The 14,323-nt window shown below is 36.9% G+C and overlaps 1 protein-coding gene across 1 annotated transcript in view; it reads right to left on the bottom strand.

Moving 5' to 3' along the window:
* Positions 1-817: 817 nt before the first annotated feature.
* Positions 818-14,323, bottom strand: part of gabrb2b (gamma-aminobutyric acid type A receptor subunit beta2b) — a 147,539-nt gene continuing 134,033 nt past the window's right edge. Inside the window, exons 7-10 of the mRNA XM_030154627.1 lie at positions 13,809-13,961; positions 8,078-8,322; positions 7,162-7,302; positions 818-4,519 (exon numbers count right to left, since the gene is read on the bottom strand). Coding sequence (XP_030010487.1) covers positions 4,172-4,519; positions 7,162-7,302; positions 8,078-8,322; positions 13,809-13,961 — 887 coding nt within the window. The 3' untranslated portion in view covers positions 818-4,171. The remainder of the gene's footprint in view (positions 4,520-7,161; positions 7,303-8,077; positions 8,323-13,808; positions 13,962-14,323) is intronic.

The following is a 14,323-nucleotide window of genomic DNA, read 5'->3' on the forward strand; positions in this document are numbered from 1 at the left end:
TTGTTGGTGACAATGGGCCATGAGGTTGGTGTGTGGCACATGCACCGTGGGTTGATGTAATGGATCTGTCAACAACTACAAACTAAAGACATGACAGTGAACATCAGAGAAGAGGTAAGGACTTCAACATGTGACTACACTGTAATTTTGCCCTCTGAAATAGTGGATCCATCAGGGCGTGAATGAACCATGCCAAATCTAGTAAAACAGGTCAAACAGAAATATTCAGCACAGGTTTAGAACTGTATACAATATTTATTGACAATGTATTCATCTCCATAGGTTTTTCATGTATTAAAGACAGACACTGATTTTACAGGGCTTATCTTCAAAAGGGTACAGTTCTGAGTTTCTGGGAATGTTCTTGTGAGTGGCACATACAAGGAAATTTCAAGGTGGAAGGTGTTGAGAGGGTAAGAAGGATTGATGCTGCTTGGAGAGAAGTCCAGGGCAGCAGGAGGCTAAGGCTTCTTCTGTGAGTGTGTGCAAACATACACTGTCACCAAGATGTGTCATTTAGGCTTTTAGGATGTCAGTCTGTCCTTGCTCTCCAGAGAAGACTCTGCTGTCTGATGGAAACCACGTGTTTCCCAAAACCCTAACTTTTCAGGAATTAAGAAAAAAACCCATTTGTAACCATTTACAACCATGTATTTTTTTTAAAAGTTATACAAGGGGTTATGAAAGGATTTCAAAAGCATACTTGCTGTTAAGTCTTCACAACTCCTACAGGGTAATGCAGTCATTCTATAGAGTATAAATGTGAAAATTGCCAAAACTGGATTTACAAGGTTTTGCCAAACAACAGTGTTTGCACTTTTTTTTTTCTTTTTTCACGGAGTATAGAAGTATAAAAATATATGAAACAAAAAAGCGCTGTGAAGTACAAACACATATTAAAAGTGTAGAAGTTATGAAGCAGACCTTTCTTGCCAGTTGCCGTGTGCTTTGGAAACACTGTACTATCTGGCCAACATACATCCACTACTCATACTCAAGCACATCATAGCATACCATATACAGTAATAATAATATTCTGATGATTATTAAATATATTTACTGTTTCTACATTACTTTTTATATTGTGTAGATTCAGATTTATCTGAGGCTGAGGTGAAGTACCTTATTGAAAATGCTTACTTCTGGCTTATTTGCCAACTATAAAAGGAAATACGGGACTTAAACTAAAGAAATTAGAGATTAAATATCTGAAACAAGCTCGCTTAAGGACAACTCTGGGTATGAACTTGTGGACTGTGATCGTAGTGTTCTGTGTAGTGTAAACTGTGCTAACCTGAGATGAGTTAAATTTGGGCTGATAGAGGCCTCAGCCTCTGTTTCACTGTGTGTATGTGTGTGTTTTAATAGGTAGTGTATATCATAATGTATTCAGCTGATCATCGGTGCAAAGAAATGTTACACATTTGCTGACACATTACAGCAATTACATGCTGCAAAATAATAGCAACTACATTCATGAATACGTGTTACATTTTGGCAAAAAACAAAGAAATATTCTTTGACCAATAGAGCAGAAAGAAAACTAATAATATGACAATATCGCTAAATGATCAAGTGATACTGTAAAATTGAAACTGTCTATTTACATGGTTTCATATCAGCTTTTGCATTCTCTTTACGTTACAGTATAAGCTATATTAGTGTCTTTAGTCTTTTCTGTTGAGAGGTCATATTTATTTACAGGAATAATAGGTACCAATTGATGAGTAATACTCTGATAATCTGATATATACATGCTTAATTATTAAATATATACTACTTTGGAAATGATCCCCAGTTGAAGTTCAGCGCATCCTTTTACATAAGGAAATGTGCCTATGCCAATAATAATAGTAATAGTAGTAGTAATAATATTTGTAATATGATTTAGAGTCGAGGCTCAGTCCCTTTACATGTGTGTACAAAAAGAAAAAAAAAATCTGAAGAAAGTATGATAAAAAATAAAGATGAGACGAACCCTGGTGAAAAATCACAGATACAATACAGTGAAACATATCCCTTTACTCACTGTGTGCTGTGTAAATGCTACAGCTAAACATGTCGTGTAAATATCAGATAATATCAAACTGAGCTAGACTGTTTTGTAAGTTACAGCTGTGAACAGTGTTCACGTAATGTGACAGGGAATGGGCAGTGCGCTTCAGATAAATCTATATATATGTATATATATATATATTTTTTTTTTAATTAGATAACAGTGGGTTGCTAAAAAAGGGTTAATATATCATTTTAATAATCACCATCCGTATTAGCATGACTAACAAACATAAAATCGTAATTACATGGTTGCTCATTTTTTTATGTGGGTTAAGGAAAAAAGGTGTGAATAAAACTATTTATGCGAGCCATGAAAGTGATTGAAAAACAGAATAACAAGGAAATACTACTGAATAGAGCATGCAGTAACACATTTATGTGGCTACATTTTAAATAGACAACTAAAATATCAATCTTCAAGTGTTAACTCACACCTCCACAATCAAAATAAATGACATTACAGAAAAAATGACTCATTTGTGTTATCTGAATATGTAGTAAAATTCTTGTTTGATCCACTACGTACCTCATGATGACAGAAGTCACTTTTATAGCAGAATTTGCCGAATTTGTCACTAAATACACTACAAACCAGCTTTAACTATCGGCTTCACCAACATTAGTTTCAAAGGGCAGTTTAGTTCACACTTTGTGGCAAATGATTTATTTGTGTAGGCAGATACTAAGTGACCATCACACCAGAGTTCATTTGTAAAGAGACTTGTAAACCCACTGTGATGGGGATATGTAGATTGATTCGACCTTTGCGAGGGTAAACCGATCACAGTCAGACAAACCCGAAAAGCACCAGGTATTAGAAGAACTACGGTACAGCCTCTATGGCTTCGAAGTACTTGTGTGCAAAAAGTTTTATAAAACCTACCTGGGTAAATACGGTCACAAGCACAGCATCATAAGTAAATAACCTGTAATCATCTGTACTTTATGACCATCTACTCGTATTCCAATCTAAAAAAAAACAATACTTCACTGTTGTAATCGAGCCCGGGAGGCAGATGCACCAATGAAGATCACTGGAAAATATCATCTGCGCACATACTCAAATAAAGGAAAAAAAATAAAGGTGCCACAAAATCGAAAATTCTTGTGCTTTTTTTCATGCATTCTGGTCTTTTTGTTGACCGACAAATGCATTGTAGTTGTTGTACTGTATGCCTCGAACCAAGAAGGAACTGTCAGAGCTAAAGTGCCTTTTCAGCGGTAGTGAACATTTTTATCGGTGTGATAAAGACATGTCTAAAAAAAACTGATAACAAGTGATATTTACATACACAGCCACTTAAGGAGGCAAATTCTCTGGAAAGGTCCTCCTTAAAATATATCCTGTGTACATGTGCTTTGGAGTAGTAATAATAATAATAATAATAATAATAATAATAATAATAATAATAATAATAATAATAATAATAATAATGTGTTGGAATGATTTCAGTTTGTACTGCAATTCTGTTCTTGAAATGCTAATAAATGTGTATTACTGAGTCCCCATTACATTACAGTAACAGAAAAAGGATATGATTTTTTTTCTCCACAGTCCCTCTTTCTATGATCCTGTGGACAGCATGCCCCCCTAATATTACTATGAATTTCAGTCTAGAACAATGGATTTTGTTGCCCTGACATAATAATCGGACCCTGTTGACCTGACACTGATTTGAGTATTTCCAGTAATGCCAGTCACAGTGCTGCATACGGTCCTTTACTCTTGGCTTTACAGCTTGACACATCATCTTGTGAACTTGCACCTAACTGATATTTTGGCAAACAATTCTATCCTGTAAATTTAACAGAAAAAAAAAATACACATATATAAAATATGAACGCAAACATTAAAAATGGCAAGATACACAACTCACACAATATGTAAAATTTTTAACAATTACTCAGGAACAGGCACCTTATATGTTTGTAATCTCTCTTCTATAAGGATTCATGTGTTAGCCAGCAAATGTGGTGTTCCAAGATATGATGATTGAATCCTGAATATAGCAATTCAGTCCGGATCACACAGAAATGAAACAAACTGGATACAAACAAGAAATGAGTAACATGTTTTGTGGTTCTTGCCTTCGCTGATGTCCCTGTTCTCATTTTAATTAACATAGTAAAGCCAGTAAACAATGTTGAAGAAGGAAAAGACAGTTGGGAAGATCATCCTCGACCACTTGTCGATAGAGTTTACATCAGTCAAGTCTGGGATGGTGATTTTAAGCTGCGAGGCGCGTCTCCGTAGTCGACTCTTCTTTTGAGTCATGTGGCGTTCCAGTGCGTTTCGGCCAAAGTTGTGCCTGGCCAGCCCTGCTTTACGGTACTGAAGAGTGGAGCTGTCGTATGTGAGCATGGTGTTTCGCGGGTCATTAAGCCCAAGCGCCAACTCTGATATGCCCATGTCGTTTTTGATATCCAAGGTGCTCAACAGGATGTTTTCATGCTGGTCCATCTGCCAAAGGAACACAGTTAGTCTAGTGTACCGGCATCATGCAATAGTAATGTTAGTTTACAGTAATAAAGTACACCTTAATTAACCCATAAAGACCAGTGTTACTTTCATGGTGGTTCCCAAAAGAATTTTTCTCACTATTTAATCTTTCTTATATGATTTATCACCATATATCATAGTGTTATCCTCTATATTTTACATTATTTCAGTGAAAATCAGTTACTTTATTATATTTAATTTGCTGATCATGTACTTAAATCATCATGATGAGATTACATTTAAGGGTTATTATATCAAAAAACAGAGAAAACCTAACAAAAAGTGATTTTTTTTTTCAGTCAAATCTATCATTAACTGAACATAAATCAAATGTCTCCATCCACTGTCACTGATCCAACTCCATGGGTTTTACTGCTGAATCAATGTTGTAGAAGATGACGGTGTTTCCACGTTAACTACGGAGCCTCTGAACGTCCAAATGGGTCATATCTGATGACCGTGAAAAGACGACAAACTGCATTTTACACTGGTTATTTCAACATATTAACAGGATTAGTGGTTTTAAAGTTATTAAATATTTTAGATCAGTAGAGTTTGGCGGATATTTAGGTCTTCATGGGTTAATAAAGAATACTATATTTCCTACATAAAAAAGAACAAGTTGGAGTTACCCCATCTTGGTTGTACCAATAGGAGGTCTTAAACTAAAGAACGACCAGCGGCAGAGTAGGACATGGTTGTTATCAAGTTGTAAATTAATAACAGGACACACAGTGAGGACTTTGACAGAAATTTTGATATGGTGTATATATGTTTTTTTTTTTTTTTAGATAAAATGGACATTACAGTAAGTGTAAGTGTAAATGTAAATGTATGTGACACCTGATACCTGATACATGAATTATACGTATGATTCCAGTGGCTAATTTGTAATTAAAGAAATATAGCTTATTTGCTTAAGAAGAAGTTCTTTTGAGACATCACCGTGACCTTGACATTTGTACCACAAATTCTAAACAGTTCATCACTAAGTCCATGTGATTGAGATTTACTCAAGGTGTTACTTTAAGAGGCCTATACATCGTATTTCTATTTCCTATTATTAAAAATATGACCTAAACATATGAGTAGAGTGTTTTAGAGGTCTTAAGTTACGTGAAAGATGCAAGTGTATTGGATTGTAGAGTTATGAACTGAATCTATTAACATCAACAGGCTTGGCATTTGTGTGACCACTAGAGGGAGTAGTGAGTCCCTCTGATGGGCTTCTCTGGTGAGGAAAACTAACACTATGGGGCCTTTGACCAAAGTGTCAGAAAGGGCCAAGATGGGATGAGAACCATAAAGAAGCAACTTTTAAAGTGAAAGAATGTGATAAAGTGATAAAAGCTAGAAGCACTGTTGTTGTTTTCACCACTGGACACAGTTGTAAAAGAAAAGAATGGAATTTGATATTTTTTTCTATACATGTGAGTTTGATTATGAGGCTTACAGGGTGGGGAAGCAAAATTTACAATATTTTGAGGCAGGGATTGAAAGACAGTGTATGACCAATTAGTTTATTGAAAGTCATGAGAATTTGTTTGTCACAAGAAAATTTACATATTAGAAAATGTTTTTATTCTATGTGTCCTCCTTCTTTCTCAATAACTGCCTTCACACGGTTCCTGAAACTTGCGCAAGTGTTCCTCAAATATTCGGGTGACAACTTCTCCCATTCTTCTTTAATAGTATCTTCCAGACTTTCTCGTAATAGTTTTGCTCATAGTCATTCTCTTCTTTACATTATAAACAGTCTTTATGGACACTCCAACTATTTTTGAAATCTCCTTTGGTGTGACGAGTGCATTCAGCAAATCACACACTCTTTGACGTTTGCTTTCCTGATTACTCATATGGGCAAAAGTTTCTGAAAAGGTATGGATAATAGTGTTAGGTATGATTATGACATCAATATATGTTTGGTTTCAAAACAACTGACGTAGTGCCTGCTGAGAAAAAACAACTAAATGTTCATTGTAAATTTTGCTTCCCCACCCTGTATGAAGATCTAAAGTTATTTTTTTTATATTATTGCTGCTTGTCAAGCCACGGTTTAGACCAAACAGTTCCAAACAGATCTTTAGTGCAGCTATTGACAACACCAACTGTACAGTAAATGGAAGTGAACTGTTATTTTATTGTGTCTGATTTCTGTCTAAAAACACTGCTAAGCTAACAGAGCTATAATGTAAACTATAATCATATCATCATAATCAGTGGATGTTGCATGTCAGGGTTATAAGACAATATAATGCTGACCTCCCGTCAGAGAAGCGGAAAACTTGATGATACCGTTATATAAATATGTGTGAACAAAGACATTTATACTTTCACTGAATGATAGAGTGGATACATAGTATTGATTTGTTGGTAGTTTTGGTAGTCCTTAGTATGTTCTGGTATGTACTTTCCCCCTACTGCTGATAGATTGTTATATCAATACTACAACTATTAATGCTCAAAACATCGCACAATAAAAATAATTTCTTCAATCTGTGTATAAGATGGACTTTTGAAGAAAGTACCGGTTGTTTATATTGTAAATTTAGAAGAGCAGTGTAACTATTTTGAAAAAATAGAATGCGGCTCTGATCGTTCACCTTATTTTTCTGATCACCGAGTCCTATTGCTGCATCATCCACAAAGATGGGCTCCCACATGGAGTCATGACCGTCAAGATCCCGTTGCTTCATTCTTGCATACAAAGTATCGTCTCTGCCCACCACATTCCCCACCAGCCACTGCAAGCAACGACAATTGTCATGGTTACTTGAGCAACTGAAAAGTAATGGAAAAAGGTCACATCTGTGTAGGTGCCCTGTGCTTGCAACACTGTACACTTAAAGAAGCACTTAAATTTGTTTTAAAAGAAACTGCACCAGTTTGTAGAAGTCAAGTAGTTTATTGTGCTGCACTTGCTTGGCATACTGAGTACAGAGTGCAAAATTACCATTATTTATTTTTTCATAAGATGTTACCCCAGTATATTTTTCTTCCCAGTTCTCATTGCTGTTTTTCTTTTATTAACTGCACGCTGATAAGCAGCGAGTTTAATGGGAAATAGGCATCAAGTCTAATAAACCTTTGGATCAGTTAACTAGTAGGACAAGAACACAGGGGAAGTGAACACAACTTTTTCTTTTGAGACAAAGAGCCAAGTTGCTCAGAGACCTTCTTTTCCTCTGTTTCAACTGGCAACGTGTCACATTTTGATTTCAAATAGGGAGAGCACAAGCTTATTAGGCCACATTCACTTGGCGCAGTGAAGACATGAAACACTAGGTCAACCCTCCATTTGAAGTGGTGACATTTCTTTTTCTTGCTAGTAATTATTCCGAGCTCCTAAGACAGCTTTATGAATAATTAAACTAAAATTTCACTGCATGGTAAAGAAAAATAAATGATCCTATGAATTTAGAGCAGGGAAAACTGCTTTCACTTGAAATTCTGTGTAGGAACTCAACAAGAGTATGTGCGTGCCTTCATACATGCAATCATGTGCAAATCTATACTAACCTTGTTTGGATCCATCCTCATCTTTTCATTGTTGGCAGTCGCCGACTTCTCAGCTGCCTTTTTCTGCCTCTGAGGACCTCGTCCAAAGAAGATGTAATTGACCAGAGCATACTCCAGCAGGGCCAAGAAGACAAAGACAAAGCACCCCATGAGGTACATATCGATAGCCTTGACATAGGGGATTTTAGGGAGGGTTTCCCTCAAATGGGTGTTAATGGTAGTCATGGTGAGCACCGTGGTGATACCTGATGGAGAAACATCATGTAGAGGTTAAAACATAGCAGAAGGTAAAAGTCAAGAATGTTAAAAAAAAAAAAAAAAAGAAAGAAAAAACAGGTCTTAGGGTTGAGGCAGTTGAATCAACCCTCAAAGACTCAAGCAGTCGCTGTGGCCAAAATTGTCTACTGATATAAAAGGTTTAATAACTGTTGACCTATTCATTTCTGTCAATAAGTGGGAAATATCTGAGGTAAAGTTGAGTTTGTCATCTTTTTCTGACCCATCTGAACATTCAGAGATTCCATAGTGAACGTGGAAAGAAACACTCATCTTCTGCAACATTGATTCACCAATAAAACCCATGTAGTTTGACCAATGCAAAAGTTGTAGATGCTTGTTTGTATGTTCAGTTATTGGTACATTTTACTGTAAAGGTCAGTTTTTCTTCAGTTTTCTCTTTTTTGATATAGTCTTTGAATTTACTCTGAGCTTTAATGAATATCTACATGATCTGTGAATTAAATATAGGCAAATACATGATTTACAGTGAAAAATGCAAAAATATGGAGGATAATATTCTAATAAATAATGGTAAGTTACTTAGGAAAAAGTTAAATGGAGAGAAAACTTCACTTGTGAGTTGCCATAAAAGTAGCTCTGGGTATTTAAGGGTTAATGCATTACGTTTACTGGAACCCCAATTAAACAGTGCACTCTTTGTGTTAATACTTTGCTTACAGAGCAGTGTTTTTCAACCTTGGGGTCGGGACCCCACGTGGGGTCGCTTGAAATTTCTAGTAATTGATAAAACTAATAAGAAAAAAAACTTACTAATAAAGAATATATGGTGAGTTGAGAGAGACAATCGCAATAAATAAAAGACATGACAAATTGTTAAGCTGAAACTGAAGCACTGTAGTGCTGTTTATGTTTCAGATGTTCATTGTGGTCGGTTTCAGATGCTGCAGCTCTTTCATAATTCATAGTTTGAGTTGCTGTTTGTTCAGTATTAATCGTCAGCCTTGTAAATCCAAGCTGGACTGACTGTACATATCCTGACCACGGAAAATAAAATTCTCACTTTGTGCAATAATCTCAACCTGACTTTTCTGCCTCCATCCATAATTACCTCCGCCAAGGAGGTTATGTTTTTGCCAGGGTTTGTTTGTTTGTTTGTCTGTTGTCTGTCTGTTTGTTTGTTTGTCTGTCCGTTAGTGTGCAACATAACTCAAAAAGTTATGGACAGATTTGGATGAAATTTTCAGGGTTTGTTGGAAATGGGATAAGGAAGAAATGATTAAATTTTGGTGGTGATCGGGGGTGGGGGGGGGCCCACGGCGGGGGGGGCACTGATCGTTAGTGTGCAACATAACTCAAAAAGTTATGAACAGATTTGGATGAAATTTTCAGGGTTTGTTGGAAATGGGATAAGGAAGAAATTATTAAATTTTGGTGGTGATCGAGGGTGGGGGGGCCCACGGGGGGGGCCACTGATCAGCCTTGGCGGAGGTCTGCGCTCTCCGAGTGCTTCTAGTAATATACATAATACAGACTAAATGTAATCTAAAATTTACATTTATTTGCAACATAGTATAGCAAACTATTACATGATCAAAAACAAATTAATTTTAGCAAAAAGTGTGTCTCAGTTTTGAATGGCTGGGGTCGCCAGAAATTTGTGACGTTAAAATGGGGTCACAAAAGGTTGGGAACCACTGTTACAGAGGGTTTATACATTTGTAATTAGTCTCCTAAAGTAATAACAGCACGTGGCTGTTGCAACACTAGTTCATGTCTGTTGTGGAGAAATTGCCCCTTGACATTTTAATCCCTCTGACAGCAAGATATCTTTGTGATCACCTTGATATCACGTCAATGCTTGATTAAACCTGTCACGATCAGTGAAACCAAGGGACTTACCCCAAGCTCTGCACTGAGAGACAAGCTAAAAGACACGCACCTTAAGCAGAGCTAAGATTTGAAATTCTAATATCAACCTTGGTCTTGTTCATTAGCGGAGAACTCCTACTGTGAAAAGTTGCATACAGTTTTCAAAGCCTCACACAGCAAGATATAAGGATTTTTTTTTTGAAAGGATGTGCTTATCAGTAACTTCGTAGTTATCACCTATATTGCTGCCATCACTTGTAATAACTTTTTTTTTTTCTGTCCATCTATCATTTTTAGAATATTATTGGTGCTTGAATGTACTGCTTTATTACACAAGTGTGCATCTGTGGTATTATCTCTAGGCATGAACAGCCAGATTCCAAAGCTTAAACCTGATTTTCTACGCATGATTAAATGTTTTCCCAGCTCCTATAGCACTCACAAATTCTCCCACGCACACCTGAATATTTTATGTTATGCACACATACATCATCACCATCGAGAGTCGATGCAAACAATTAGTAAATTGTCAGACAGCTGTCACAAAGCTGTCAGATGACCAACGCTCAAAATAGGATTCAGGCAATTTCCACAAGCTGTTTCTGCAAGAGCTCAACAATCACAACAAAGGATTTCTGGAGCACAGTGGCCATGTGATTCAGCCATTACAGGTCCGTTATAATTCCAGAAACCAGGTCAGAGTAAAGTGGTTCCTGAATCTAGGGGGTGACGAAACATTTCCCAACTCTGCTGACCCACCTCCATTATGAAGCATTACTTTCTTTCATTAAATCCCATGCATGCCTTTCCCCCAGATCACTAAATGCAGCTCAGTCTTCAATCAGTGAAATTGCCTTGTCGACTAAAGTGAGGGATGTGTAGAAGAATGGATATAGCTGCGTGGATGGAGTGTGTGGGGGGGTAGAGACAGGGGGCTTCTAATAAACACTGAGTAAACTAGAAGTGTAAGACAAACCTCACTGGCCTCGTGGGGCTTACATAATCAGGTTCTAGAAACTACAGTGACTCTTAATCAGAATGACTATTTGACCCTGTAAATGGAAAATTGACTGTACAAGAAGAGAAACATGCACAGAGGAATGTGTTTTTTTAAAGACCATACAATAATCATTTGCGAAAGTCATACATTTCACTGGTAATGAAATGACATTAAATAAACATTATAAATTTGTGGGTCCCAAATTTTTCAGGCTGAGACCTACAAGACAAATTCGGCATCAACCCAGGACTCAAACTTTATGTTGTGTTACATCAAACGTTATGATTTTGCTTTAATAATGATAATGTTTGGACTTTTACACTATCAAAACATTATTTTAAAAACATTCTGTTACTGTTTAACCCTTTCATGCACAAATTATGAGAACGTTAATCAAGATTTTTTCCCTGAGTGTTTTCATTTCTCTTTAAACATGAAAAAAACAATGTGATTGAAAAATTTCTTTTGAAAAATAAATAAAACTAGAAGCACTCGGAGGGCACAGACCTCCGCCAAGGCTGATCAGTGGCCCCCCCCGTGGGCCCCCCCACGCCAAGGAGGTTATGTTTTTGCCAGGGTTTGTTTGTTTGTCTGTCTGTCTGTTTGTCTGTCCGTTAGTGTGCAACATAACTCAAAAAGTTATGGATAGATTTTGATGAAATTTTCAGGGTTTGTTGGAAATGGGCCCCCCCGTGGCCCCCCCATCCCCGATCACCACCAAAATTTAATCATTTCTTCCTTATCCCATTTCCAACAAACCCTGAAAATTTCATCAAAATCTGTCCATAACTTTTTGAGTTATGTTGCACACTAATGGACAGACAAACAGACAAACCCTGGCAAAAACATAACCTCCTTGGCGGAGGTAATAAATAATTAAAACCAAACAATTCTCGCACAGCCACCAATGGTTACTATGGTCACCCTGTACTTGTACAAAAAAACAAAAAAACGGGAATTTTTGAAGTGCGTATTGGCAGACATGAGCAAGTGGCAGCACTGCGAGACAGTGACCTTGAGCAAGTAAACACACCCCCATTTTAGTAACCATTGGCGGCTGTGTGAGAATTGTTCTGTAACCGTGTGATCTCAAGATTCGGTAACGTTCCCTGGCCCCCTAGATCACCAGATTTGTCCGTTTGTGATTTTTTCTTGTGGGGCTATCTCAAGAGTAAAGTGTACATGACTTGACCAAGAACTCTGGATGAGTTAAAACAGAGAATTCAGGATGAAATTCACAGTATCCCAGCTGAGATGTTGCAGCGGTCAATGAGGAATCTCAACAGCAGATTTCAAGAATGCATTCGTACAGGAGGACGCCATCTACAGGAAGTAATTTTTAAAAAAGGAAAATTCCATCATTGTTTCTTAAATGGCATGTTTTAAGGTTTCAATTACTATGAATAAAATATTTTTCTTCCATCACTCTTGGTTTTATTGGATTGTTAAAAGTTCCCGTTTTTTTGTGCCACCCTGTATAAACACACAGTATCTAGCATTAGTATTAGTAGTTAGCATCAGCATGTAGCTCTAGGAGCAGTGAGCTGCCATTGAAGGTGCTCAGGGACCAACTCCAGATCTTCATCAGTACCCTGGTCAGGAGAACTAACAGGAGAATTAACCTATATGTAACTATTTTTAATGGTGGGGGAAACTGGAAGAAAAACCCTCACAGCATAGAGAGAACATGTAAACTCAACACAGTACAACACCGAAAGGTCCTGGTACAATTAAGAAAAAGTGGAGGACTTAGAAGTTCTGCAGTCAAGTTTCTTGTGAAGTATTGACATGTCTTGGATATTTGTTGTTCTTGCCAAATTGAAAAAAATGTACAAATTTCTCTGGTCTTGTGGAATATGTAATAACCTTAAAGGACACAAGACACAAAAGTCAAATGCTGACATTTTTGGATGGGTAACAGTAGGAACTACAAGAAACAAGAAAACATTCTGATGTGAATACTGATGAGAAATATTAACAAGCTATCGAAACAAAAGATACCAATTAACACATACAAGAAACAATTCCATTTCTAACTAGTGGAGTAACAGTAGTCACCAACTAAAAGGCCAAAGACACAAACTTCAAATGCTTATACTATTATAATGCTAGCTAGCTAAACTAAGACACATGAAACAAACTTTTAAATGTTATTGTTGATGAAGCAGCATTCTATCCACCTACTAAAAGTCAAAACGAAAAGTACTTAACACTGACAAGTTATGACATAAGACAGGTAATGCTTTCTAGCAGCACAGTAAGTGTTGCAAAATGAAAACAAAGACTTCAAACACTGACAACTAATCACAAGTAATGTTAGCTCTCCATTTTGGTTTGCATCCCTCTGTTTGGATAAGGTAGTTGTAAATAAATTGCACGCTATTTCTTAAAATGAGAAATCATCCCAATTTGTCAACTTGTCACCCAGTTTTCTTTTATCTATGGTTTCCTGTCAAGTAAATAAAGTGAATGTGACTAGGGGGGGAAAAAAAGCAATTATAGCTCAGATGTTGACTAGTTTGGTCAGTCTTTTTCAGTACCAGTTTGTTCTACTTGATTCAAGAGTTTTGCTTTTTTTAAACACGTCCTGTCTGTCTACATACTCTGTATTTCAGGCCTTACCGAGGGCAACTCTGGCAGCAGAGGCATCATAGTTGATCCAGAAGGAGACCCAGGAGAGGATGGTGATGAGGATAGAAGGCATGTACGTCTGCAGGATGAAGTAGCCGATGTTTCTCTTCAGTTTAAAACTCAGAGAGAGTCGAGGGTAAGCACCTACAGAGAGGGGACGGGAATGGAAAGTAGAAATGACGCAGGTCAGTCCAATGAACATGAATGATGATGTTGTGACTTAAAGAGATCATTGTTGACTGAAATGACAAGGTACACTCATCCAAATCCAATAACTTACTTAATTTTCATTTTTACCTCCGCCAAGGAGGTTATGTTTTTGCCAGGGTTTGTTTGTCTGTCTGTTTGTTTGTCTGTCCGTTAGTGTGCAACATAACTCAAAAAGTTATGGACAGATTTTGATGAAATTTTCAGGGTTTGTTGGAAATGGGATAAGGAAGAAATGATTAACTTTTGGGGGTGATCCGGAAGAAATCCTGGATTCTGGATCACTTTGAAATTTTCGT

Source organism: Sphaeramia orbicularis, chromosome 14, assembly GCF_902148855.1.
Source record: "Sphaeramia orbicularis chromosome 14, fSphaOr1.1, whole genome shotgun sequence".
Lineage (NCBI taxonomy): Eukaryota > Metazoa > Chordata > Actinopteri > Kurtiformes > Apogonidae > Sphaeramia > Sphaeramia orbicularis.